General features: G+C 39.4%; 1 protein-coding gene across 1 annotated transcript in view; it reads right to left on the bottom strand.

Annotated features, from left to right (window-relative positions):
* NDUFS1 (NADH:ubiquinone oxidoreductase core subunit S1) overlaps nucleotides 1–13522 on the bottom strand; it is a 40414-nt gene that overhangs the window by 24461 nt on the left and 2431 nt on the right. Inside the window, exons 2-7 of the mRNA XM_070731987.1 lie at nucleotides 8552–8619; nucleotides 7746–7837; nucleotides 5043–5150; nucleotides 3959–4035; nucleotides 3601–3682; nucleotides 3379–3509 (exon numbers count right to left, since the gene is read on the bottom strand). Coding sequence (XP_070588088.1) covers nucleotides 3379–3509; nucleotides 3601–3682; nucleotides 3959–4035; nucleotides 5043–5150; nucleotides 7746–7837; nucleotides 8552–8615 — 554 coding nt within the window. The 5' untranslated portion in view covers nucleotides 8616–8619. The remainder of the gene's footprint in view (nucleotides 1–3378; nucleotides 3510–3600; nucleotides 3683–3958; nucleotides 4036–5042; nucleotides 5151–7745; nucleotides 7838–8551; nucleotides 8620–13522) is intronic.

The following is a 13522-nucleotide window of genomic DNA, read 5'->3' as shown; positions in this document are numbered from 1 at the left end:
ACACAATCCCCATCCCCCTGCTAGTGCGTGGGGGGGCGGGCGCGGGGGGGCGCCAGCAGTAGAAGGCGCTGCTCCCCGCCCGCCCGATCCTCCCTCTCTCCTCCTCTTCCGCCGAACTGCCTGCTTGAGCCTCCCGTAGCTCCACCCCGCTTCGCCCTGCCTGTCATCCTCCATTGTGTTTTCGGAGGGAGGGGGGAGAGGCCTCCTCCCTCCCCCCTGCCCAGGAAAGAGTTGCAAAAAAGCAGTGCATTTGAAAAGCGCGCTGCTTTCTCGGAAAGCCAGCTTTCCTGGCCTGAACAGGGCTTTCCCGCCGCTCCCTCCCCCCGAAAACACAACTGAGGTCCACAGCGAAGCCGAGTGGAGCAACGGGAGGCTCAGGCTGGTGGCGGCAGACCTCCGGGTTTTTTTCGGTGGGGGGGGGGGCAGGAGGACCTTCCTGGCTTTCCGGGGCAGCTGGCTTGAGACTTGTGCCAGTCAGCAAAGCCAGCTGCACGCCAGAGATGTGGAGAGAAAGAAGGGAAAGAGAGGGAGGGAAAGAGGAGAGGACAGAAGGAGGGAGGGAGGGAAGGGAGAGAAAAGTGAATGTGAGGGAGAGAGAAAGGGAGGAAGAGAGGAAGGAAGGTAGAGATAAATATAAAGGAAGAGAGGGAGGGGAATAGGGGAAGGAAGGAAAAGAGAAAAAAGTGGAAGGAAGAGAGAAGGAAAGAAAGGAAGGGAGAGAGAGAGAAAGAGAGAGAGAAGATAGGAAGGGAGAGTGAGAGAGAGCAAGAAAGAAAGAGGAGTGAGAAAGGCAGGGAGAAATGCAGCGTGTGTGGGGTGTGTGTGCCGCTGATGGTCCGGCAGCTGCAGCGTGTGTGGGGGGGGGGGCGCCGATGCTAAGGCAGTCCGTCCGTGGTGGGGCTGCAGGGCAGGCACAACAGCCCAGGGAGAAAGAGGGAATTGAGATAAAGAGAGAGGGAGAAATGAAGGGAAAGAGGGAGAAAGGCAGGGACAGAAAGATAGAAAGGAAAGAGGGAGAGAAAGATAGAAAGGAAGAGGGAGAGAATGGGAGAAAGGGAAGAGGGAGGATGAGATAGACAGGAGGGGGAGGGGGAAGTAGGATAGAGAGAGGGAAAAGGAAGGGCTTGGAGAAAGGCAGGGGGAGAGAAAGATAGAAAGGAAAGAGGGAGGGAGAGATAGAAAGGAGGGAGAGGGGTAGTAGGATAGGGAGAGGGAAAAGGAAGGGCTTGGAGAAAGGCAGGGGGAGAGAAAGATAGAAAGGAAAGAGAGAGGGAGAGATAGAAAGGAAAGAGGGGGGAGGAAAGAGGGAGGGAGACATAGAAGAGATAGAATTATGGATGCAAGTACTTGCTCATGTGTGATAGCGCACGCCCACACTTTCTTTCTTTCTTTCTTTCTTTCTTTCTTTCTTTCTTTCTTTATACATACATACATACATACATACATACATACATACATACATACATACTTATATGCCGTCCACTCCCAAAGGGACTGTCGCTCAGACACTGTACTTTTCCGCCCACCCCCCAAAAAAATTAGAGGGAACACTGTTAGGGAGTGGCCAAGATGCAAATCTCCCCGCTTTCCAATTTCCCACCGACTGCAAGCAGGTACAGCAAGCGCAATTATTATTATAATTTTTCCTCTCCCCTTAATTTTGTTTTGCACCGATTAAAAAAAAATTGCGCCGTTTGCGATTTGGCTGACTCGGGAGTGTTCCTTAGTTTTTTTCTCTCCCCCCTCTTTCTCTCCCAAGTAGTAACTGTGTTGCACACTTCTCTCTCTCCCCCCTTCCTTCCTTCCTTTCTTTCCACAACACCATGACTGCAAAACAGGTGGAAGGAGGAGGGGAGTGAAAAAAAAGACGTAGCTGGGACCGCTCATGACCCTCCAGTTTTTTTCTCAAGGTGACACACCACCCAAGTTATGCTCGGGTTTTTGGCGAATTTTGACACACCAAGCTCAAAAGGTTGCCCATCACTGATCTAGTCCAAGCCCCTGCTCAAGCAGGACACCCTATACCACCACGGACAAATGGCAATCCAGTCTCCCCCTGAAAGTCCCAAATGTTGGAGTGTTCACAACCTCAGCAGGCAAGCTGTTCCACTGGTTGATCATTCTCACCATCAGAAAGTTCCTTCTTATTTTCACTGGATCTCTCTTTGGTCAGCTTCCATCCGTTATTTCTTGTCTGGCCTTCTGGTACTTTGGAAAATTGACTCACCCACTTCTCTCTGTGGCAGCCCCTCAAGTATTGGAACACTGATATCATGTCTCCCCTGGTCCTTCTCTTTGCTAGACTAGCCATGCCCAGTTCCTGCAACCTCTCTTCATATGTTTTAGCCTCCAGTCCCCTAATCATCCTGGTTGCTCTCTTCTGCACTTTCTCTAGTTTTGCCATAGTAAAAATCACTGCATTAGTAGCAACCTCTGCAGATGCCCCAAACAGCTTCCAATTCCTTTAGCTATACCATGTTTCCCCAAAAATAAGACCCTGTCTTATATTTTTTTGAAATAAGCGTTTGGCCTTATTTTGGGGGAGGTCTTATTATTTTGGGGTGCATGGAGCAAGATCTTCTTGCTGTCTTACCTGATTTCCAGCTCTGTCTCCCTAACTTTAACCAGAGTAAATGGTATTTTCGGGGGAGGGCGTATTTTCGGGGGAGGGCTTATTCTTAGGGAAACATGGTAGTAGCAGTTTGCAAAACCCTTCTCAACCTTCCATTCACACCTACTAGTACCAGAGTGTTCCCTGGAATTGAGTAGAGCTAAACTTTTAAAAACATTCTTTGCATTTTGGCATGTTGATGGCACAATGTGTATTTTAAGCCTAGCATCCTTTTAAAATCCTGAATTTCCCTAAACATGGAAGCATTTTCTACCCTGCCTCCCACCTTATTTGGGGAATAATTAAGGGTTAGAAAGTCAGGATGTTTAAACTTATACATTTTTAAAAATTCCTTGACTTTTACAGTTGCTCCCAATCCAGGACCTGCTATATACAACTCTTTTTTTCTTCTGTACAAGTGGCATTTAATTAATAGATATTCAATCAAAAATCGTAAGTAGGAAGGCAACATGATGTTATAAGGACATAATACTACTTGCACTTAATGTTGTATCATTATTGGCCAATGGTTCTAATAAGAATCATAACTGAAAATAAAAAAAGGATCAGTCTTGAGATCTCACTATTCATTGGAACAAATGATGAATATTGTCTTCTTATTGGATCTGACTTTCCCAAAAACAGGTCTACCTATGCATTTGAATGTCTGTGTCTAGTAAAACACTTATAATGTCATTACATACTGATATATGGGTTTCCCCTAATCAGAAAGCATATTATAGTCCGTTGATGTACACAGCAGTTACCTGATGCAGCGAGTGCATTGTATACAGCGGGTCATGATAGTTTTTACAAGAGGACCAATATTCTTGTCTTCAACTGCACGTTTGCTTTCCAGAAATCTGCTCCTATCACTGCCAAACATCATCGATTGATCCTAAAGATAATTAACAAAAGCAAGCCACCTCATGCAGCTGAGAAACAGTTTTCTTCAAAAAGTATTTTAAAAATATCCTAGGGAATAATACCTGAAGGTCACATTCCCCTCCTTGATCACAAATGGGACAGTCCAATGGATGGTTAGCCAACAGGAACTCCATTACACCTTCTCTGTTGTAGATCCATATTTAAAAACAAAAATGTTTTCAATATGATTGTTAATAATAAAACATTGGAAAATTATATGAAACATAAATCAATTTATTTACTATTGCTAACAACAGTATATCCCCTTTTCCTTAAAAATTGAATTTTCTTTTTTTAATGCAGAATGAAAAAATGGGAGAAATCCAAATGTCTGAAATTATTCTAATATATTAAGAATATACAAGGACAGCCCTTTCATATAAGCAAGCAGAGAGCTGCTTGCAGTAAGAGGTAGCTTACCTTGCTTTCCTGGACTTCTCAGAATTTGTCAGAATGTTCCAACCCTTCATGACTGGCATGGCACAAGCAGCAACCGGCTGCAACCATTACAAGGATATTTCACTCATATATTTGTGAACATACTGTATAAGCTTACACAATGTCAACAATTTAACATACTGGTACTTTATGGCCAATATTCTATATAACTCCATTGAGCTATCAGATTTGAATGCTGTTGAACATTCTGGTCACTCACTCTTCAAAGAAACTTTGTAAAGTCTCAAGAGCTTTAAAAATAGCAACCACAATATTGAAGGAATCTGGTTTATTTCCCTTCTGACCAAAAAATTTAGTTCAGCACAAAAAGATTTTTAGTTGAAGAAAGAATACCAGAATAAAGTAGGAAGAACTATTGTAGAGAAACTGGATAGGTTTTTTTATTCCCATAACATTAAAATTGAACATTGTCTGTGTAATGGATAGCTATAAATAAAAAACAAAGTGAACAATTTAACAAAGTTGCTGAGAAAAAAAGGCTTTACAATCTGATATTAGAGTCAAATATACTGTATATATAACAGCAAGTCTATCAGTGGTTATACAATGATTAACCAAAACTGTCACATCAAAAGGCAAATGCAGGAAAAGTGGGAACAACAAAAGCAGTGATAGCAATTGGGGGGTTTTCGCATTTGTTTATGGCCTTTCTAAAACCATCTGATTTGGGGCAGTAAGAAGCAATGCCAGGGGAACCTACAGCACTCTTAATGTTCTGAAAGTAAGGAAGGGGGGGAATTTGGACTGGCTATTAATTCTAATCATACATTACATGAAAAATTGGTATTCTGCACATCTCATAATTTCCCCGAGAATCTTTCTTTACATGGGAATTGGGTTTTCTCCATCATAATAATAAATTAAAGGCCCATTACAACTTTTGAAGTAATTTAAGCAAACATGTATGGTTAAAATTTGTGAATATGTGAAATTTGTGAAAACTCAACATTGAACATAATAGCAGAAGGCAACTGCTAGTGACAGATGTATCAAATATTCTATACTTCAAACTTTTTAAACACACCAATTTCAAGAAAATATATACCTTGGGGGCTTTCTCTATCTCCACAAGACACATCCTGCAATTTCCAGCCACAGACAATCTGTCATGATAGCAAAAGCGAGGAATTTGCATTCCAACCTTTTCACAGGCCTAGAAATGAAACAAAATTGAGAGAATGTCAAGGTATAATTTGTATTTTGTATTTCTACAAAAAACAACATTTCTAAACATAGTTTTTTTATTTGCTTTCATTTTTTGTAGCTGTCTTGTAGTAATAAATTTAACCTTCTATCAAAAATACAACTATAACAGAAAAAGTTACAGTAGACACTGTAAATTTTAAAATGTATCTTCCAAATCAGAGTAGGTCCTCACATTAGAAGTTTATATTAAAAGCAAATAATTGCCAAATGATTCAAAGTGCAGATTGTGCAAAAAGAAATGGTACATCATATACTTAGCTTGTGAAAGATGGCAAACTGATTGTAAACACTAACACAATACAGTTGCCAAATGATTCACTGGAACATCTGTCAAAATTATGTGCCAGTAACAAAAATTTGGGGAAACATGGATTGAAAAACTGGTTGAAAATGAACAAGTTAAAATACCATGGGAACTTCTGAATATAAACTAATGAAGTCTCAGCTCATATCCCACCAGTTTTAACAGTGATTGAAAAGAAAGTGTGGATACTTCATTAGCAATACCAGGAGATAGTAGAATAGCATCAAACAATTGGAGAAGATCATAAAGTATCAAGATCAGAAAACTTAAGTTGAAATATTACAGCAAAACTGATCATGATGGTCCCAGTGATTATCTATACACTGGGCAGCATACCCAAAAAATCTAGAGTGGACAGCATTTTAAAAATCAAGACTTTAACAAAATTTCCTTCGCATTTTGTCAATTGCACATATGCTACACTGACACATTATGACAACCTATGTTCTTGAGAAGAATCAATGAATATAAAGGCCAATACCATCTAAAGCAGAGGTCTCCAACATTGGCAACTTTAAGACTTGTGGACTTCAACTCCCAGAATTTTGGGAGTTAAGTCCACAAGTCTTAAAGTTGCCAAGGTTGGAGACCCTTGAGCCAAAGAATTGGCAAATATGATCTCTCTCTCCCCCACCTCTCTTCCCCACCCACCCTCCTCTCTCACACAAACATATATACACACACAGTCAGCGAAGCTATTAGAATTTCATTGACTGCCTTTTCTGTCACACTTTTTTCCTGTACTAAGAGTTCTATACAATACACGGAAACAAAAATTTGTTCCTTAAGATGATAGCATTATAAGTTCATTCAAAATGTCAGACTACAGAAATAAATGCTCAATCAGGATTTATATAAAATCTGCTTTCTCTCTGTCTTTCTTTTTCTTTCTTTCTTTCTCTCTCTCTCTCTCTCTCTGTGTGTGTGTTTGTGTGTGTGTGTGTTTGTGTGTCTGTGTATAAATAAATTTGCTGCTTGGCATTATTGTCAAAAAAACCCTACATGACGGTATAGATGAAATCACCAGGTTGTTTGGCTTGACTCAAAGGAGAATTAATTTTTTGTTGCTCTCTTCCCTCGATTCTCACCTAAGTTCAGAGAAGAGATGCAACTGTAGATGGCACTGCATAGTATTCCCCCCCCCCCCACACGCAGATCAGCCATGGAAGCTGCTTTATCTCTGTTGCTGTATTAAAACAATTGTGCTTTCTCCTTATTTGTAGAAGTGACAAAACAAAAATAAAAACTAAAGATAAAGAACAATTCAAAATAAAATTTGCAAGACGTTTAGACAATGAATATGGGACAAAGAAAAATAGAAACTATGGTAGTATGTTTAAAAAATAGCAACTCAGCTCATGAATGTTGCTGAATGTTTAAATGCAACAAGTTTATTTTTGAACATCAAAAAACTCCTCAAAATATATGCAGAAAAGAGTCATTACCACTTCCCTTCAATGTGTGTGTGTGTGTGTGTGTGTGTGTAAAATGTTGAAGTCAAAGTTAATTTACAAACATTTTTAATAATTCTCTATATATTTTTGCATAATACGCCCATTTAAAAATTACCAAAAAATCACTATAAAATTAATGTTATTCTTTCATACAAGTTACAGTTTAAAATGATGTGCCAATTCACATGCACATTAAATCATAAATCATAAGTTATAAATCACCCAACATGGTAAAACAGAACCAAGAATTATCTTGTGTTACCACAATGTGTAAATCTAGCAACATTAAACCATTGTTTGAATCACAAGGACCAAGTTTTAAAGCAATAGATATTCTTTCCTATGTGTCTTCCAATAATTATACCATATATTATGTTTCATTAATATTAAAGCTACACAGTGGTTTGGAATAATCAAATGGCATAAATAAAAACCTGTTTGAAATATGCTTGGGAAATACTGGCTGGTGAACTAAAGGTATTATAAACAAGCATATTTACTTTGTACTAAATTAGAGATCTAATTAGCATACATTTATTGAAAGACCAGAGGGTAGCACAAAAATAATTGTGCACTATCAAGTAATTTTCCCCAGTACATTAATATAGATTAATCACTTTTGCAGAGATATTCCTAAATGATGCAAAGAGGAAATAAGTAAATAAAAACTACCAAATCCAGATTCATGGTATGTATAAATACTATAGTATTTATAGTATCTAAACAATATCTAAAACAATACAAATATTTACATGGGGTTATGTAGAGCATAAATTCATTCTACCTGAAGTACTGTGGTTCCTGGAGGCACCAAAACAGAATTACCATCAACAAAAACTTCTATCAGGTTGCTAGCTGCTGTAGAAGTGGTGCGTACTTGAATAAAACAGAATTAGATAATTAGGGCAGATACTGTAATAGAAAAGACCAAATTTGTGAGATTCTCTAGACAACAATCCCTGATCGATGGGACTCAGAGTATGCCCCTCCTGCCTGATTTAATTGAATGAGTAGAGATGATGGTTGTAAGGTATCTCAGATAGCTTTCCCATATCTACCTGGGCTTTATAGGTAATAATCAGTAAACTTAACTGCACCCAGAAGAAAGTTGAGGCCGAGAGCAGTTCCCAAAGATGATATAAGCATTATGAGATTATTGCCTGTGCTGCGACATTCTAGACCAATTGAAATTTCCAGATGATTTTCAAAATCATTCCAGTGTAGTGTGTTACAGTAATCTTCTCAGGAAACGACCAAGTTAGAAGGGATTGTGAGCACTGTCTCCTGATTAAGGAAAATTTGGCACAAAACTTGTAATGGCAAAAACTTCCTAGACATGCCACTATCTGGCACTATAAGCTATCTGTAGAGAGTAAGGGAGATGACCTTGATGAAGATTTGTGAGAAAAAATTCTTAAAGCCACAACAAACAGATAGCATTTGTAAGCTATTCAGACAGACACTTAAATCACGGGACTGTAAGAAAGGAGAGGAGGTACAGCACAAATAGACTATAAGATTCTGTCAATCTTAATACAAATAGTTTTGAAGAATCAGCATATAGAGAATCTGAAGAGAAAGTCAACTTACCGCATCCTGTAGTATTCCGTGTAACACCAACTAGAGTCTTGTGGATAGCAGGGAGTCGCAACATAGTGCTGAAAATAAATTTTAGGAAAAGCCCTATAAGAGGAAGTTCAAGCAATAGCTTTATCATTTAAAATTGTGAGAACCTAAGATTAATTCAGATTTATAAAGGCAATCTGAATACTATGGAACAGATATGATATTTACAGGTAGTCCTCAGTTTATGAATTTTCTTGCCATACTGTTAAATAAATCACTGCAGTTGATAAGTTAGTAACACACTTATTAAATGAATCTGGCTTCCCCATTGACTACTTGTCAGAAGGTTGAAAAAGGTGATTACATGATCCAGGAGCACTGCAACCATCATAAATATGAGTCAGCTGCCACATGTCTGATGCCACAACAGTCATAAGGGTGAAAAATGATCATAACCAAAAATTGGCTATAGCACGGAAACCGCCTAGTTGATGGATGATCTCTGGTAGGCTCGGGATAGGGGTCACGCCTCTATCCTGGTGCTTTTTGACCTCTCAGCAGCTTCGATACCATCGACCATGGTATCCTTCTGTGACAGCTAGAGGGGTTGGGAGTGGGAGGCACTGTTTTACGGAGACCAATCGCAGTCGCTGTTAGTGGGATGTCAGGGGTGGACCTTAGGTCCCTCCTCTGTGGGGTGCTTCAGGGGTCAGTCCTCTCTCCTCTCTTATTTAGAAACAGCTGGGTGAAATCATCCAACAACATTGGGTGAGTTACCAATAATATGCTGACGATACTCAGCTGTATATCTCCACCCCATGTCAGTTCAGTGACGCAGTGGAAGTGATGTGCCAGTATCTTGAAGCTGTAGGGATCTGGATGGGGTTAGCAGGTTAAAACTCAACCTGTGAGTGGCTGTGGGTACTTAAAGGCAATACTATCTGCCCATCCTTGGTGCTGGGTGGGAGGGGAAGCAATTTAACCCTTGGATAGGGGTTCGCAACTTGGGTATCCTCTTCAGATCCACAGCTGAGGCTAGAGCAACATCTCTCAGTTGTGGCTAGGTGGGCTTTTTGCACAAGTCCATCTTGTCTACCAGTTGCGATCCTACCTTGACCAGGAGACACTCACACCTTCATCACCTCTTGTCTTCACTATTGCAATACGCTCTACATGGCTACCCTTGAAGAGTGTTCGGAGACTTTAGCTGGTGCAAAATGCAGTGACACATGCAATAAAGGGTATACTAAGGTATGCCCGTATTACTCCAACCTTACGCGAGCTACATTGGTTGCCAGTCGGTCTCCAAACACAATTCAAGGTGTTGGTATTACCTTTAAGCCCTAAATGGCTCAGGTGTCCAAACTATTTACAGGACCGCCTCTTCCCTCATACCTCACTGTGGCCAGTAAGGGGTCCACAGCCTTCTGCAGGTCCCGTCCGCCAAACAATGTCAGTTGGCAGGGCCTCAGGGAAGAGCCTTCTCTGTGGCGGCTCCGACCCTTTGGAATCAACTGCCCCCAGAGATCCGCACTATCTTCACCCTACCGATCTTCTGGAAAGCCGTTAAGACCTGGCTTTTCCGGAAGGCCTGGAATTAGGATTGATTGCAAGTATGTATGTTTTTTCTGCTATTATTGTTTTTTATTGCATTGCTGATTTTATTTTTATATTTTTTTACTACTTTTATTGCTGTTGTATTTATGATTGCTGTTAGCTGCTCTGAGACCGTTTTCGAGTGAGCAGCATATATATACAATAAAATAAATAAAATAAATAAATCTGGAGTTCACAGAACATGGTGTGTCATTTCTGACACTTGGCACAAGTTTATTACATCTGTGTTCTCTCTGAATCCTATGAGGATGCTCACCAAGGCAATCCAATAATCTACCGAAAGACCATACCATGATTTATTGTCATAGCTCTTTTTAACCCAGAACTCATGGGTCTATTACCTATAAACAAATCATTCAACAAGAGAGAATCTGGTGTAACATCAGAGTAATATCTGAGGCAAATCATTAAAGGGAGGAATAAAGTAGCCTGTCTCTACCACTGCTTCTTCTGTTTACTCTAAAGAAGAATAAAATGCAAAGTTCTCAAAAGCATGCATGTAACAAGGTTTCTTAACCTGCTTTAATGAGGAAAGTACACTGCAATTTTTGAGTCAACAAACAGTGCAATATTTCAACTCCTTAAAAAGAACTGAGTACAGGCCCCAGTTGTAAATCAGTAAAAAAAATATTAATCTGATATGAAAACATGACAAAATAGAAACTGTCTCTAATCCAAAAGTTGTGAGCCGCTCCAAGTCTCCGGAGGAGGGGCGGCATACAAATCTAATTAATTAATTAATAATAATAATAATAATAATAATAATAATAATAATGTATGTAGAGAGGGAGAGGAAGGAAGGAAGGAAGGAAGGAAGGAAGGAAGGAAGGAAGGAAGGAAGGAAGGAAGGAAGGAAGGAAGGAAGGAAGGCTTTCATAGTGACTTCACTATAAATAAATAAATCTACCTGTTAGCCTGTATTAGTCTATATAGCGTGGGATGTCTGCTTATTCATTTCCAATCCAGTTTACAGATAAAAATCTAATAGCAAATGAAAGCTCTTCAGCAATGTAATAGTCATCCAATGAACTAAGCTATAAGCATCATCTATCCTTCAATTTTGACAGTCATTATATTTACAGTGAAAATCATTATAAAGATAGATGAATTTTTTTAAAAAAAATTACCATGGATATCTGAATCTACACCCTCATGACATATTTAATTTAACCCCAATATTTTTGCCTATTTCCCATTGTACATTGACTTTGACCTAAAATGAAAGCTGGAGTCTTCAATTATACCAATAGGAATAAAAATGGTTAAACAGAATGCAAAAGAGTAAGCATGCAAAAAACTAAATGTAAAAGTAAATCAAATTAAAGTAATGTAAAAAGTAAATCAAATATAAGCATCACTAGCCAGGAAAGTTCAATTATTTAAATCACAATCTATTCACTTATCAAGAGTTCTATAATCACTGTTTTAGTTATTTGATATACAGTAATTTGAATTTTCTTTAGAATTAAGAAATAAGAAAATAGCGTAGATTTTATTTTTATAACATAGTCTTAAGAATATCCCTGTTACCTCAAGCTGTGGCCAATCCATGAGTTTATTTTTCACAATGGTCAACTTCAACCTATTATACTGCTCTTCTTACCATTTATATGTGACTAAATTAGGGTAGGCAAACCATTTCTGTAACATTGCCAATATAACTGCCCATGTAGAATACAATACTGTACAATATACTGGAATATTTATATTTCATATCACACTCTTTCTTTGAGAATTTTTTCAATATCTTCCAACAGAACTTTCTGTCTTTCCTGGAACGTCAGACTAAAAGTCCCTGAAACTTTCTTAACATTTTTTGGAACTGGGTTGCCATTGCCTGAAAAAAAGTCACTGGCCCAAAGGCACCCATCTAGCTTTGTGCCTGAAGTAGGAGTTGAATTCCCAGTCCCCTGGTTCCTAACATAGTGTCTTAACCAGTACTCAACTGGTTCTCCATATGTACGTGTGTATACAAACACATACAAATTCAGATTTGAGCACTCCTACATCAACCTTACAGTTGGTGAGACATGGCTTGCAAGATATTCTTTAGAATAGACACTATAGCTTGCATATTATAATGTAAGCATGTTGGGATAAAAAAACTGAATGTTGGTTATTTTTATGGCAAATAGGCCGAAATGTACTCAAAATGAATGGTAAGGAGGGATGGGAAGGAAGACAAACTCAAACACCAAGAGGACATAAGAAGCATACCCAGAGTCAGACATAAAGATCTCAGGTGCCTACATACAAGTGCACAAGGTCTGGGAAACAAGCAGGGTGAACTTGAACTATTAATACATGAAGGTAAGATATGATATAGTTGGAATAACAGAAAACTGGTAGGATGAAACCTATGACTGGAACATAGAAGGATACAAACTATTTTTAAAAAAAGCCCAGACACCATAAAAGAGAAGGTAGAGTTGCACTGTATGTAAAGGACCACTATATTGCTACAGAAATGCATGAAACCAAAGACAAAAACTTCCCAGAATGCATATGAGTCAATATAAAAGGAAAAAAAGAATGGCATGGCCATAGGTGTGTATACTGTAGGCCAGTGATAGCGAACCTTTTTTGGTTCGTGTGCCAAACGGTGCGTGTGTGTGTGCTAGCATGTGTGCACATATCCACAACCCTTCCCCCCCAAGCATGCACACCTCCCCCTATGCTGCCCCTATTGCATGTGGACAGGCCTTTCTGAAGCCTGGTAGGTGGAAAAAAATGCCCAAATGGGCAAACCAGAAGTTCAGAAAAACGCACTTCCAGTTTGCCAATTGTGCTGTTTTTTTGCACTTCAGGGCTTCAGGAAGCTTCCCTGAAGCGTTTGGAGGACGAAATGGTCTTTCCCAAGGCTGATAATCAGCTGACCAATGCACACATGTGCGCTGGAGCTGGAACATGGCAAAATTTCGCATGCCCTTCGATATGGCTCCACATGCCACCACCTATGGCACGCATGCCATAGGTTTGCCATCATGTCTATAGGGCCACTCAAACAAGCAGAAAAATAGATGTCCTTTTTGCCAACCAACTAACAAATATATGTAGGAAACACACTACAATAGTAATGGAGGACATCAATTATCCTGTTATCACTTGGAAAACTAATTCTGCACCAAGTGAGAAATCAAATAGGTTCCTACCCAACCTAGGTGATAACTTTATTGTCCAAAAGGAAGAGAAGGGAACTAGAGGGACAGCCATACTGGACTTAATTCTTACAAGCAGAGAAGTGATAGAGGGAGCTGAACCTGCAGGAATCTTGGGTGAGAGTGACCGTGTCATTATACAATTCAACATAATGCAAACACACGTAATGGAATATAAGGATACCAGAATCTTAGATTTTTAAAAAGCTGATTTTAATCA

The sequence above is a fragment of the Erythrolamprus reginae genome, chromosome 1 (assembly GCF_031021105.1).
Source record: "Erythrolamprus reginae isolate rEryReg1 chromosome 1, rEryReg1.hap1, whole genome shotgun sequence".
NCBI lineage: Eukaryota > Metazoa > Chordata > Lepidosauria > Squamata > Dipsadidae > Erythrolamprus > Erythrolamprus reginae.
The sequence above is the reverse complement of the archived record's forward strand: the minus strand, read 5'-3'. Positions and strand labels throughout refer to the sequence as shown.